Genomic DNA, 13,099 nt, shown 5'->3' with positions numbered 1-13,099 from the left:
ATTACCTTTTCACTTTTTTTATTTCTATTTCTATTTTACCTTTACTTTTATATTTGTTTATTTTCTTTTCACCTTCTCTTTTTTACCCTCTCTCTTTTCATTACTCTTATTTCTCCTTTTATTTTTATTTCTACTTTTTTTTATTCTTATTTCTTTATTTTTCTTATTTATTCTTATTTTTATTTTTATCCCTTACTACTACTATTTTTTACTATTACCGTATTTCTCGCTATACCGCTCACTATTATTTCTATTACTATTATTTTCTCTTTTACTTTCACTTTTTCTTTTATACTTATAATATTACTTTTACTATTATCCTTACCCTTACTATATCCCTTACTATATCCTTCACTACTACTATATCCCTTACCACTATCGTATCCCTCACTATTACCGTATCCCTCACTATATCCCTCACCACTACAGTATCCCTCGCCATATCCCTTACCCTTACTATATTTATCACTCGCACTATACTTATTACCTTTATCTTTTTTTATTATATTTATATTTTTATTTATTATTTTCCTATATTATATATTTTATTATTAACTTATATAATTATTTCCGGAATCTTTTATCCGTATTTTATTACTTTTTTACTTTTATTTTTATATTTATTTTATTTTTATTTTATTTCGCGTTATTATAATTATTATTATATTTTACTGTTTTACTTCTTTTTATTTTTATTTTTACTTTTTTTTATTTGTTTTATTAATATTTCTTTTTATTATATATCTTTTATTTTTTAGTTTATATATTTATTCTTTTTTATTTTATTTCATAATAAATATCTTCATTTTTTAACCCGTACCATTACCCTCGTTTACCTGATTTGCGATATAATAACCCGCGGGCGACACTACCCTATAAAATATATTATTTTCAATAAACGACACTACTATATAAAATATCCTGTCTCCGACGGGCCAGCTCCGCAAACCGACGGGTCCCACCACCCTGTAAAAATATTGTCTCCGACGGGCCAGCTCCGCAAGCCTGCGGGCGACACCACCCTGTAAAATACATAATTTTTAACCAACGACACCACTATATAAAATATCCTGTCTCTAACGGGCCAGCTACGCAAGCTTCAGGGCGACACCACCCTATAAAATATCCTATCTCCGACGGGCCAGCTGCGTAAGCTTTAAAGATATCTCGATTAAATATAGTATATTTAACGAGATACCTTAAAAAAGCCACATAGTCCGTTTAATCGTAGCCTAAATTCGTAAAATAAATATACTAGCCGCTTTAAATAAACACCACCGAGACCATTATAACTAAAACCACCACAACTAGGACCACCACGACCAAGACCACTACGACCAAGACTACTACGACCAGGATAAGAAATAAAATTGTTTATGTTCACTTCTCTAATAAAACACTATAAGATTATTAAATACCTGGTCGTCGTCAAATCGACTAACATACAAAAAGCCAACATCAACGACATGAAAGCCGTAGATTTCGCTCGCGACAACGAGTTCACAAGGTCCTTGTATTATTAAAACACGACCAGGACCACCACGACCAGGACCACCACGACCAGGACCACCACGACCACCACGACCAGGACCACTACGACCAGGACCGCCACGACCAGGACCGCCACGACCAGGACCGCCACGACCAGGACCACCACGACCAGGACCACCACGAAATATTGGAGCTACCTTGTAGCGGAGATAAAACCGGCGGCAGCGAGGTCTACGAGGCCGCGGCGACGACGAGGCCTGGTGCGTTCGATAAAGCGCGGCAAGATGCAGGACCACGATAACCACGACCACTACGACGAAGACTATACAGATTAAAACGGTTAGCGTTATTTTAATAAACGCTATAAAAGTAATAAAACTAAAAAAATAAAGATTAAAAACTCGATAATATAATCGCTCGCCACGCCGCGAAAGCGTTTGTAACAACCGCCCCGTCAACCCGCCGCGTTCGGCAAAGCCACCCGGTATACGATTCGTCGCTCGCGTCTATATCGAACGCTTCTCGTAACAGCCTCTGTAGCGACTGGCTCGTCCCGGCCAGCATCGCTACCGGGAGTACCGTATCGATCCAATCACACTCGCCCCCGGCCACCCCCTCGCCTTCCGCCCCCGTACACCACCCTGCGGCAGCCCACACCGGTAACAGCAGCTATACTCGCTAAATCGCAGCCTTTCTCGCCACGTACGATACTCGGCCGCCCGGATCGTGTGGCATACCCGAAATGCGTGCGAAACCTTCCTTTGTAACGCTTCCGGCCGGCCCCGTTGTAACCACTTGACGAAGCAGACGGGGCACTTCCCTTCCCGTACCTCGTCCAGCCAACGTTGTAGTACCCGGTCGGTTTCGTGCTTTTTCCGGTACCATTGCTGGAGCCGGCCCTCGCCCTCGCCCTCGCCCTCGCCCCTACTCTGACCCTCGCCCTGACCCTCGCCCGGACCTTGACCCTCGCCAGCACACCGGTCACACGGCTCGCCTTGAACCCCTGCGCAGTCCCCGCCTTGCCCGTCCAGAAACGTCCCGAACACGACCCGCCGGCAGTCGACGCTCTGCACGAACCACGCCATCGCCTGCCGGTTCAGCTGCTCGACGTCGCTCCTCTGCGGATCCTGCCACGCCGGCCGTCCGTCCCACACGACCACCGAATCGACCGTCTCGCCTTCCCGCCGCCCGCCCCGGCCCGTCTGCTGCGCGAAGTCCACCAGCCCGTACGGCAGCCCCGCGTGCACCACCGCCACGATCCCTTGAATGTCGACTCCGGTCCCCAGCCCCGTCGTCGCCGCAATCCAGCTGCTGCCGGCTTTACCGCTCACCCACGCCTCGAGCCGCCCCCTCCGCGTCGCCTCGTCGACGTCGCTGTGATAAAACGCGCAGCCGATCTTGTCCGCCAGCCCCTCGCACGCCTGTTTCGACCGGCAGTACACGACCCCCTTTTCGTCCTTCCGCCAGCCGCGTTGCAGCCGGATTACCGTACGGATCACCTCGTCGTCTACCGCCGTCGGCCCCGGCGCTACCGTCGTTACGCGGTATCGGATATTCCGCTTGATCGTCGACGCCCGTACGATCTCGGCGTCCTCGGCCAGCATCACCTGCCGGAACGCGCGCTCGAGCCGCACCGGCAGCGTCGCCGTAAGCAGCACCACGGGGCAGTCGAACCGGTGCAGCTCCCGGAGCTCTTCGAGCCGCGGCCGGTACGCGGCGTCCATCAGCACGGTATGGCACTCGTCGATAAAGATGCGCCGGAGCAGCCGCCTCGCGCGTAAACTGTCGGCGTACGCGAGAAACTCGCCGCCGATCGCGACGTCCGCGCTCACGACGACGAGCCGCGCGACCCGGGCTTGTTCTTCGCGCCCCTCGACCTCGGCCGGCTGCCAGTGTAAACAATCCAGCCCGGCGTCCCTCGCGCGTCGCACGAGATCGTCGATTAGCGCGGTGAACGGGACGACGACGATACTCACGCCGGCGTGCATGTCGGGCAGCGCCGGCAATTGAAACAACACGCTCTTTCCGCCCCCGTCGGGAGCACGACGATAAGCACGGCGTTGCCGCGTAGCGCCAGCACCCGACGGGCGCCGTCTTCCTGCTCCGCCGACCGCCAACGCGCCCCTTTTCCGAGCAGCGTCTCGAGCGCGCCGTCGGCTTTTTGTTGTTGCCGCGCGGCCGCGTCGTCGGCCGGGGCCTGCTGGTGTCGCTTCGCCGTCTGCTCCGCCTTTCGACCCTCGTCCTCGCCGCCGTCGGGGTGGTTGCGTTTTCGGCTGTGGTCGCCGCTGCTGTCCGTCCTTTCGCCCTCGCCGCCTCCGTCGAGATAGCGGTGCCAAAGCCGGCTGATCTCGCGGTAGTTGGCCACCATCTGCGGCTGGAGTTGGCCCGGGAACCGAACGTCGACGGCGTAATGCTGGCGCGCGGTCGCGGTGCTGTGCGTCGCTTGCAAGTCCCACATCGACTCGATCCGGGCCCCTCGCCGCGCCTCCCCCGTCGCCGCGTCCCGGACGAGCCCGCCCCCGGCCTCGTCGTCGCTGTCGGCCTCCCCCGCGAGTTCTACCTCGACCTGCCGGATCACGAGCCCGCGGATCGTGCGGCCCAGCTCGATCGCCACGTGCCGGTAGCTGGACACCGTGAGCTCGACCCCGACGTACCGGCCGGTTACGCGCACGAGCTGTTTCGTAAGCTCGGCCGTCTCCCACGGGCCCTTTTTTCGTCCGTCCTTCCACAGCCAGTCGTCGAGCGACGGCGCCGCCCCCGGTATGCCGGCCTGCGCCTGCAGCAGCCGCTCGAACGGGAGCAGCCAGACGACGTACGCGACCATCATCTTTCCGACCCGCGCCGGCAGAAAACGCGCCACCTTCCGGCCGATACCGCGGATCGCTTTGCTTTTGTCGCGGTCGGTGACGAGCATCACGTCGCCGTCGAAAACGAACACGTTCCGGAGCAGCTGCTGCGTATCGCAGTGCCGCAGCGTCATCACCTCCGGCCCGCGGCCCGGCTGCCCGCCCCAGACGTGCGTGTTGACCAGATGGGCGCGCCGGAAGTCCTGCAGCCGGTCGAGCCAGCGCCGCACGGGCTCGTTCCGCCACCGCCCCCGCCGCCCGTCCCACAGCGTCGCGCGCGCGAGCCCGGCCAGCCGCGCGTGCCCCGGCCGCAGCCAGCCGTTGGCCTCGTGCGTCGCGAACGACCGGCCGGCGCCCTCGAACATGACCGTGTCGACGATGCGCGCGAGGTCGAGCGACCCCGCGAGCGCGCCCCAGCCGCCGAAGCAGAGCCCGTCCAGCAGCGCCTCGGCCTCGTCGACGACGGCGCGCGCGGCCATCCGCACGTCGTCCACCCGGACGCGCTGCCCGAAGTAGCGAAGCGACTGCCCCTCGGCCTCCCACAGCACCCGCGCCGCGCCGCCCTCGTTTCGGCGGTGCCCCTTCCCGTACGTCATCCAGCGGACGATGGTGCTGACCGGCGTGTTCGTCCCGTCGGCGAGCCACGCTCGATGCTCCCGTTTGAATTCCTCGACCGCGTCGGCATCGACGGCCTCCGGGTCCTCGGGCTGGCCCTCGAACGCCGCCTCGAGCAGCAGCGCCCGCGCGCACCAGAGCAGCCCCGCGAGCCGCGGGGTGTAATGCTTCGCCTGCCGCCACGCGCGCCGCGTAACGTCGATCCCGAGCACGGCGGCGAAGTGCAGAAGCGGGCTCTCGAAGACGCGGCCCCCGAGCTTCTGCTGGAGCGAGTACACGCAGAACTGGAAGACGGCGCGGCCGAGTAGCCCGCGGGCATCTGGCTCCTCGCCCTCCTCTTCCGCCGCCTCGGCCGCCTCCTCCCCCTCGTCGAGCGCCGCGACCACGTCGGCCAGCGCGTCCCACTGCCGGTCCGCGAACCGGATCCCCCGTTGCGCCCCGGCCTCGTCGCGCCCCAGCTCGTACGCCCGCACGCAGTAGCAGAGATAGCGCCGCCAGTACCCCCGGTACGTCTCCATCGTGTCGGGGTGCTCTTTCGCCCCGAACGGCCGCGCCGCCGGCCGGCCCGGATCGGTGCTCGCGAGCCAGCGCCGCGCCTCGTGCGGCACCCACGCGAGCCGCTCGAGCGACCGCGCCACTTCCCCGTCGAACGCCCCCGCGAGCCGCGCCAGCCGCGCCTGCGCCGCCCGCGCGTCCGGGTCGCGCAGCTTCGCCCGCGCCGCCCGCGTGACGGGGGCCGCGCTCGCCTCGTACAGCGCCACCAGATCCTTCCCTTCCAAGTGCCGCGCCCAGCCCATCTCGCGCACCCAGACCGAGTCGCCGTCGATCCCCGCCGGCCCGTCGGCCACGCGCCGCCGCGCCTCGTCCTCGGCCGTCAACTGCGTGCCGTACGCCGCGAGCATCGGCTCCCAGCCGTCGTCCCGCTCTCCGCCGCTGTCGCCGCCCTCGCCCTCGCCCTCGCCCGCCACGATCCAGTACCGCGCGTGCCGCCCCGGCGAGTACGACTGCAGCGTCACGCGCGTCCACCCGCGGCCCGCCCGTCCGGCCCTCGCGTGCTGCGGCGCCGTCCGCGCGTGGTGCGTCATGTTGTTATAATTCACCGTCCGGTACGCGCACCCGGCCGAGGCGCACGCGTACCCTTCGAGCCGCGCGAGCCCCTCGACCGCCGCGCGCCCGTCCGCCGGCAGCTCGACCGTCGCGGGGTCGCGCGCGCCGCCTTCGACCGACCGGCATCGCGCCAGCACCCGTTGGAGCCGTTCGCCCGTGAACCGGTGCCGGTTGCGAAAGTGCGACGCCGCCGCGCCGACGCCCGCCCGGCAGAGCAGGCAAAGCACGACACGGCGACGCGCGTCGATAACGACGACGTCGGCCAGATCGTTTTCCGCGTTCATCCGTGTTTTATACGATCGAGTTTATTCAGGGTTTATTATATTATTAAAAAAAAAAAATCGAGTGTTTCGTATACATCGTACGCGTCGTTCGCGCGAAATCCCCTGCGTCGTACGGCGTAACGCCGATAACCCCAACTCTACCCTAAATTACCCTAAGTGGGGGCGCGCGCGCGCGCGCAGCCAATCCGCGCGCTCGTCGTACGGGAACTCGTCGTACGGGAACCGGCCCGTGCGCGGGCCTCACCCCACGCCCAACGGGCGCTCGTTCTCGGAGAACGGCGGGGGGAATGGCGGGCAGGACCACTACGACTAAAACTATAAGGCTTAGGTAGCTGCTTATTCCGTTTATTCTAAGTTCTCTAGACATCGTATTTAGTCATCGGTACTGAACGACTGCCGGTAATGCCAAGATTCCACTACATAACGCATGTTAGTTCGTAATGTGATGGGCTAGTGAACGTGAGACAGGCTGTTTAACGGCGTTTCTTTTTACCTTCCTGTCCCTATCTTATTAGATACTCTACCAAGTCCAGCCTACGACACGGCAACAAATATGATGCGGAACTCGGGCTTCACGAGCATTCCCCACCCCCTTAGGTCCCTGTCCATATCCATATCCTGCCCCGAGACCATCTCCAGGTCAAACACCCATAGCATCTTGGCTATGAACAGCCTGCTCTGCCACTAGGCGACCTCTTTACCTGCGCACATTCGCGGCCCCATACTGAAAGGATGGAAGCCGTTGCAGTTGTCTCCGTCGAACTGCGGGTCATGGAGGGGATGGTCATTAGGCAGCCAGCGTTCAGGCCGGTATCGCAGGGGGTCGCGGAAGTTGCGGGGCTTCTTGCGAATGCAAATGAACTAGATTGGCAAACGACCTGACGGGGTTTCGTTAGCAGAACGTAAAAAGGCAAAGCCATGGTCTCCCACTTACCCCTTTAGGTATCCAATTCCCATCAACCGTGGCGCCAGGGCTGACTACCGGCATTCCTGTGAGAACATTCGGCATGATTCGAAGAGATTCCTTGAGGCAAGCCGTCAGGTACGGTAACTTTGCAGCAGATCCTGGTGAGATTTCGACGTAGCTGCCGAATGCACCCCTGATCTCGCGTGTCAAGGTTCCAAGACAGTCGGGGTGCTTGAGAAGGTGGTAGGTGGTGAAGTAGAACCAAACAGCCGGCGGTTCATATCCCGCAATCAGTAGTTGACCCGCGATCTGTTCTAGATGGCGTCGCTCGTCTTGGTCTTTGGGAAGCTCATGATCATCCGGGACCATTTGCTCGAAGAAGTCGAGATGTAATGCAGAGCCCTTGCGCCGGATGCGTCTCTCGAGCTGCTCTCGACTGTGGTCCCGGATATTAGAATGCGGTCTCATGGTCGTAAACAAATAGGGGTACTTTAGCGGGCTGAGAAGGGGGAACCGCCATGAAATCTGGATGACCACGAGAGCTTTGTTGAACCTGGCCAGGATGTCGAGATATGGTGGTGTCTTCACTGCGCAAGCTCTTAGTCATCTAGTGCCGTCTATGGCGAGAGAGAAGGGGAACACTCACTATTCTTTAACGCGTTCATCTCCCTGTTGTAAGCCATATCGGCAGAGATGTCTACGCATAGCCAGTTCGTCCACGTGGGCAAGCTTACACCTTCGGGGTTCGAGCCGAGCGTCTTCATACGTTCGACGAAGAAGTCGATGTGGCGGTGAAATGTGGGCTCTTTGGCTTTGAGCGCAGACCCTTTGAAGGCAGGTCCCAGCTGCTTGGCCACCTCGCGGTGCCGCGCGGGATCCCATTCCCAGATGAGACCACCGCGCTTATCGTTCCCATGGTTGTTGATCTGGGTTTTGGGGAAACTCTCGAGGTTCTTGTGATGACTCCCGTAGAGATCTCAAGGAGTGCTGCTCGTTAGCTATTGCAGGTCCCCGGGAATAGACTGAGTTTGATTTACCTGCGAAAGCCTGCGGGCTGACGAAAACCAACTCGTTGGGTGCAACTCGAACAACGTTGCCTTGTAGCCAGAACGTCAGCTCATCGATGCCAGGACTGAAGTTTTGAGCAGACATACCGTATTTCTTCAACACATCTTCGACAGCCCAGGGCCATCGTCCTCGCAGCCTTGATAGAACAAGATCAGCACAAGCTCCTTTACCTAGCCTGGCAACTTGAAAAAGGTTACTTACGAATGATATGCGTACCAAATGTCGGAGATGGCAGCGATTCGAGGACCAGGGTACTTGGATAGGGGGTGGAAATAAAGGCGCCAAACTACCCGTAGTGTCCAAAATGCCGAGAGCTATATCAATGGGAACATCAGAGATGCGTCTTCGGGTGAGATGGAACTGTAACACGCACACTTGCGAAGAGGAGAGTCAGTATCAGCTGCGCCGCTGCTTGGTCAAGCAGCCACTCAAGAATGGGCTGCGGCATGATTGCGGTGGTGTATATCGAGATATTTTGAATGGAGTTGTTAATGCCGAAACAAAAAGCTGAAGAGGATGTTGTGAGGGCATGGAGGGGAAGTTTCGATGCAAGGGATGACCCAATGTGGAGCAAACGATACGATCCCTGTAGCGGTGTTAGTTGTTTGAACAGCATACATAAGTGGGAGATTGCTCCTCGGTACCGGTATCTCGGGTACGCCAAACACCACCCAACATTTCTCCCAGCCAGTCTGCTTCCTTCACCTCCTCTCTTACACATGGAATTCAAACATGAATTCGAACAAAGGTAGCGGTGTGCTGTTCTCCGAAGCTATCAAAGTCACGAAACTGGACGTGAACACATACAAGTGCTCCCTCAATGAAGCATTTTGCGTAGGCGCAGGTTAGGCTTCCATCCCGACACGCGTTTCCGGGGTCGCTACTTACACCACTGCAATCTAGTTCCCAATGGCGGGTATGCCGCGTCGTGCATGCTTGCTGCCGCCGGCATGCACCTCGCTCCTCGCGGGCAGCCGGATACCCTGACTGCCCATTTCGAATTCCCAAACCGTACCTTTGCCGGCCCTGCTGTCATTTCGGTCGACGAGGTGAATCTGGGTAAGCAGCTTTCCAGGCTGCACCTTACCCTTTGGCAAGGTGGCCTAATGTCCAAACCACCATGGGTCGACCAGTCTGCCTCCCGCCGCACCGTGCTGGCCTACACCACCCACGCCGATCTCCGGAACTTCACGGGCATCTCGCTGCCGACCGGCTACGAGGGGAGAGAGGCCGCGGCTTTGCCCACGTTGCCCGACTTTGAGGCGCTCAAGGCCAGCGGTCGCGACGGCAGCTGGGAAGAGCCCAAGATCCCCGAGTCGGTATCGCACGTGATGCGGTCGCTGCAGAACTGGCACTTCTATCTCCCCCAGCCAGAGCCCCTGGCCCCGGGCGTCCTGGACATGTGGATACGCCTCGCCAGCGGGGGAGCCCATCACCAAGGACACGCTGGCGTACGTCGTCGACTCCTTCCCTTACAACATGCACACCTTCCTGGCGGCGCCGGAGCTGCGGCAGCTTCTGCTGTCGCAGCCGGACCCGGACGGAGAGACCAAGGAAAAGAAGGCGCAGCGAGCCGAGGTGAAGGAGCGAGACGAGCAGCGCGCGGGCCTGTGGTTCCCGACGGTGGTGATGAACCTGGAGGCCAAGACGGCGCTTCCGGTCGAGGGCGTCGAGTGGCTGGCCGTCCGCGTTACGTCCAAGCAGATCAAGGACGGCAAGTTTGATATGGAGGTTATCGTACGCGACGTAGAGGGAGAGATGGTCGCGCTGAGTCACCATGTGGCCATGATCGTAAGCTTGGAAAGGAACACGAAGAAGAGGGGCTCCTCGAAAGCGTCCTTGTAGTACGAGATGTCACACATCTTGATGTTCATGTCAGCAAGTCTAGGCTACACTTGGCCTTTGACATGTGCTAGCAAAAGGAGTTGACCACTTCGGGCTCGAGTTTAGGATTTCAGTTTTATGATGGGATCATGGCCAATGGAAGCTAGGCTGGCACAGCCCTGACCTGTGTATCGCAGATATGCAACGGAGGCGTTACGTTTCGGCCTTATGGGGAGCTTCAGTAGTTTCAACAAGGACCTTAGATGGCATATTCGTTTCATTATCACAGTGGCCGATTGATCTAACTTGCTGCATTCCCCAGACTGCCGCCGCCATGCTCACTGTTTAACATATTTGGCAGCCTCCGACCCGGCCACACGGCCAAAGACGACACATTCTAGAAGCGATGATCCGCCAAGTCGGTTGTCGCCGTGTATACCGCCCGTGATTTCGCCTGCCGTCCAGAGCCCCTCGACCGGCTTCGCCCCGCCCTCAGCGGCTGGGCCTTCTCGTTGAACGCCGCGCCGCCCATCGTAAAGTGCGTAACCGGCGTGACCTTGCCGACGCAGACCTCCTCTTCCCGGTTCGCCTCGCCGGCCGGAAGCCGCCAGCGACCAAAGTTGGTGCGCCCAAAGGCGTCGTCTTTGCCCTTGGTCACCGACTCGGCATACCTGTCGACGGCCTCGATGGCCGCGGGACTGAGCTCTTTTACCTTCTTCTTCTGCATCAGGCCCTTCCACATGTAGAAGCCCAGGTGGCCCGCCGTGGCCTCGCAGGCGCCCGGGTCCATGAGCAGCGTGATGTACCACTGCCGGCTGTCGCCCGTTTCCTTGCTGTGCGGCATGTTCATGATGGCCTCGCTGACCTTCTCGCGCGTGTCGAGCTCGTTGACGAACCGCTTGTCCTCGTCCGACAGCAGGATGCCGCCCTCGCCTCTTAGGGCTTCGGCCGCCAGGAACTTGTACCGGACGGCGGGGTCCTTGGGGTCCACGAAGCCTGTCGGGTGCACCTGCACGCTCGTCATGTCCACGAACTCGACGCCCACCTCTTCCAAAATCCCGTGCGACCCGGGCCGGTCGTCGTTGGTGGATGGCAGGCCCGCGAGGTCCGGGCGGTACTTGGCCAGCATGCCCATGGCGTCGCCGGCGAAGCCGCCGGCCGCGAAGACGACGGCGCCGTCGAGGTCGTGGGTTTGCTTGTCCTGCACGTACCGCACGCCCATCACGACGTCGTCCCGCACGGCGAGCGAGACCACCTCGGCCAAGCTACTGAGCTGGAAGCCCGGGTTGTCGGTCAGCTTCTTCTGTATGGCCGAGACGATGGCGGCGCCCGGCGGCAGCTTGCCCGCGCCGCGATGCGTCCGCGGCACCATGTGGCCGCCCAGGATCGCCACGACGCTCAGGTCGACGCCGAACTCGTCGGCGACCCAGTTGACCGCGGCCTCGGACCTCTCTGTCAGCGTGTTGACGAGCCGCGCGCGGTCGACCTTGGCGAGGTCCTGCGAAAACCGGCGCCCGGCCGAGCGGACCGAGTCGTCGTAGAAGGCGTCGTCCTTGGCGATGCCGGCGGCTTTTTGGAAGCGGGTGTGGGCGCCGTTGATTCCCGAAGAGGCCTTGATGCTGTTGCCACCCGGCTTCGGGGCGCGGTCCAGCATGTGCACGCGCGCGCCCGCCTGGAGGGCCTCGTAGGAGGCCGACAGGCCGGCCAGGCCGGACCCGACGACGATGACGGGCCGCGGGGACGACATGGCGGCTGGTTCTCGAAAGTTTACTAGGACGCCAAAGGTGTCGAAGATGGCGTTGCGGTGGTGGAGGCTGAAGACGGCGATGACGATGCCAATCAAGAAGATGAGAAGCAGGCGCCGGCTTCTGTACATGGGTTTGGAGGTGAACCGATACGAGTGATCAGTTCAATGTGCATTTCTGGTTGATTGTTTCATTGAATGCGGCGCAGATATAGGTGTGGATTAGAGACCCGAGTGGATGGACAAGTGCGCCAAGGGCCGTCTGTGGTCAGACCACGTCGTACGATGGTGGCTACACGCGCGCCCACGGTCGCGCGGCGAGTATCTTGATCAACCGATTGACATGCATAGGACAATCCGCTACACCGCGATCAGGCGAACTATAATAGGGTGCATCTTTGCGTGAGGTAGGTAAATGTGGCATGTCGCGTCTGCGGCGCCCAGCATTGTTGTCCGGTCTTGTCAGGCCATGGCGCGTTGCCAAAAGTCCCCTGAAGCGATGCGGGGCCATCCTGCTAAGACGGATTCAGCTCGACGGACCAACCGCTTCGCTCAATATGACGTGAGAGCAACATCAGGTAGATATCTAAGTCATTCTTTAAATGGTAGACACAGTTCGCAAGCTTTTCTGAACCGGTCTTCAATATTGGATTCAACGATGCACCACCGCGTGAAGCCCGTCAAGCCCGACAGCCCGGCAGATCCACTGACCCGCCAGTGCGTATCGCTCTCAGGACCGCTGACAAGCTCAGGGCCTTGCTTCAACCGACTTAGAATTGGCCAAGCCTTTCGTGAGACACTCCTGAGTTCAAACCAGTTGACCTATCCGAGCAAACGAGAGACAGTGGCCTGGATACAAGTCCTTGCCAGTCCGGCAACCAGCCCGGTCACCTCCATTGCGACATTCCAGCATACCTCCACCTGCACGCGGCAACCAAGACATGACTACTTCTTTCTAGGCAATACGCGGACGGCCTCGACAACGCCCTCCGTAGAGTTAGCCACTGTCGGAAAGTCGGCAATGAATAGCGGAAAGTAACTCACAGTCAGTGGAATGGTGACAACCATCCTTGCCCACGTGAGCGACTTGGTGTTCGCAGTGCCAGTCGGCGTAGAGCCAGACATCCATATTCCCAATGTTGCTGGCCGCGACGTGGTGCGAGGTCGAGGCGGTCTTGCAACAGATCTCGTCGTCTTCGCCGCCGGCCGTCGC

The 13,099-nt window shown here is 58.7% G+C and overlaps 3 protein-coding genes across 3 annotated transcripts; 1 reads left to right on the top strand and 2 right to left on the bottom strand.

Annotated features, from left to right (window-relative positions):
* Positions 1-6,877: 6,877 nt before the first annotated feature.
* On the bottom strand, positions 6,878-8,632 carry PG997_010553 (uncharacterized protein; the record flags this gene model as incomplete). Its single annotated transcript, XM_066814868.1, has 6 exons — positions 6,878-7,016; positions 7,053-7,204; positions 7,278-7,837; positions 7,897-8,226; positions 8,288-8,454; positions 8,520-8,632. Coding segments are annotated over 6 exons (1,461 nt in total), but the record flags the coding sequence as incomplete, so codon positions are not given.
* Positions 8,633-9,268: 636 nt separating this feature from the next.
* PG997_010552 (uncharacterized protein) lies at positions 9,269-10,163 on the top strand (the record flags this gene model as incomplete). The annotated part of the gene is made up of 2 exons (XM_066814867.1): positions 9,269-9,637; positions 9,693-10,163. 2 exons carry the CDS (start codon positions 9,269-9,271, stop codon positions 10,161-10,163), a joined length of 840 nt encoding a protein of 279 aa, XP_066666829.1.
* A 376-nt stretch (positions 10,164-10,539) lies between these two features.
* Positions 10,540-12,018, bottom strand: PG997_010551 (FAD binding domain-containing protein; the record flags this gene model as incomplete). Its single annotated transcript, XM_066814866.1, has 1 exon — positions 10,540-12,018. One exon carries the CDS (start codon positions 12,016-12,018, stop codon positions 10,540-10,542), a length of 1,479 nt encoding a protein of 492 aa, XP_066666828.1.
* Positions 12,019-13,099: the final 1,081 nt, after the last annotated feature.

This window comes from Apiospora hydei (assembly GCF_038363865.1).
Source record: "Apiospora hydei strain CBS 114990 chromosome Unknown utg000007l_segment0_segment0, whole genome shotgun sequence".
Taxonomy (NCBI): Eukaryota; Fungi; Ascomycota; class Sordariomycetes; order Amphisphaeriales; family Apiosporaceae; genus Apiospora; species Apiospora hydei.
Note: the sequence above shows the minus strand (reverse complement) of the source record. Positions and strands in the feature narration are given on the sequence as shown.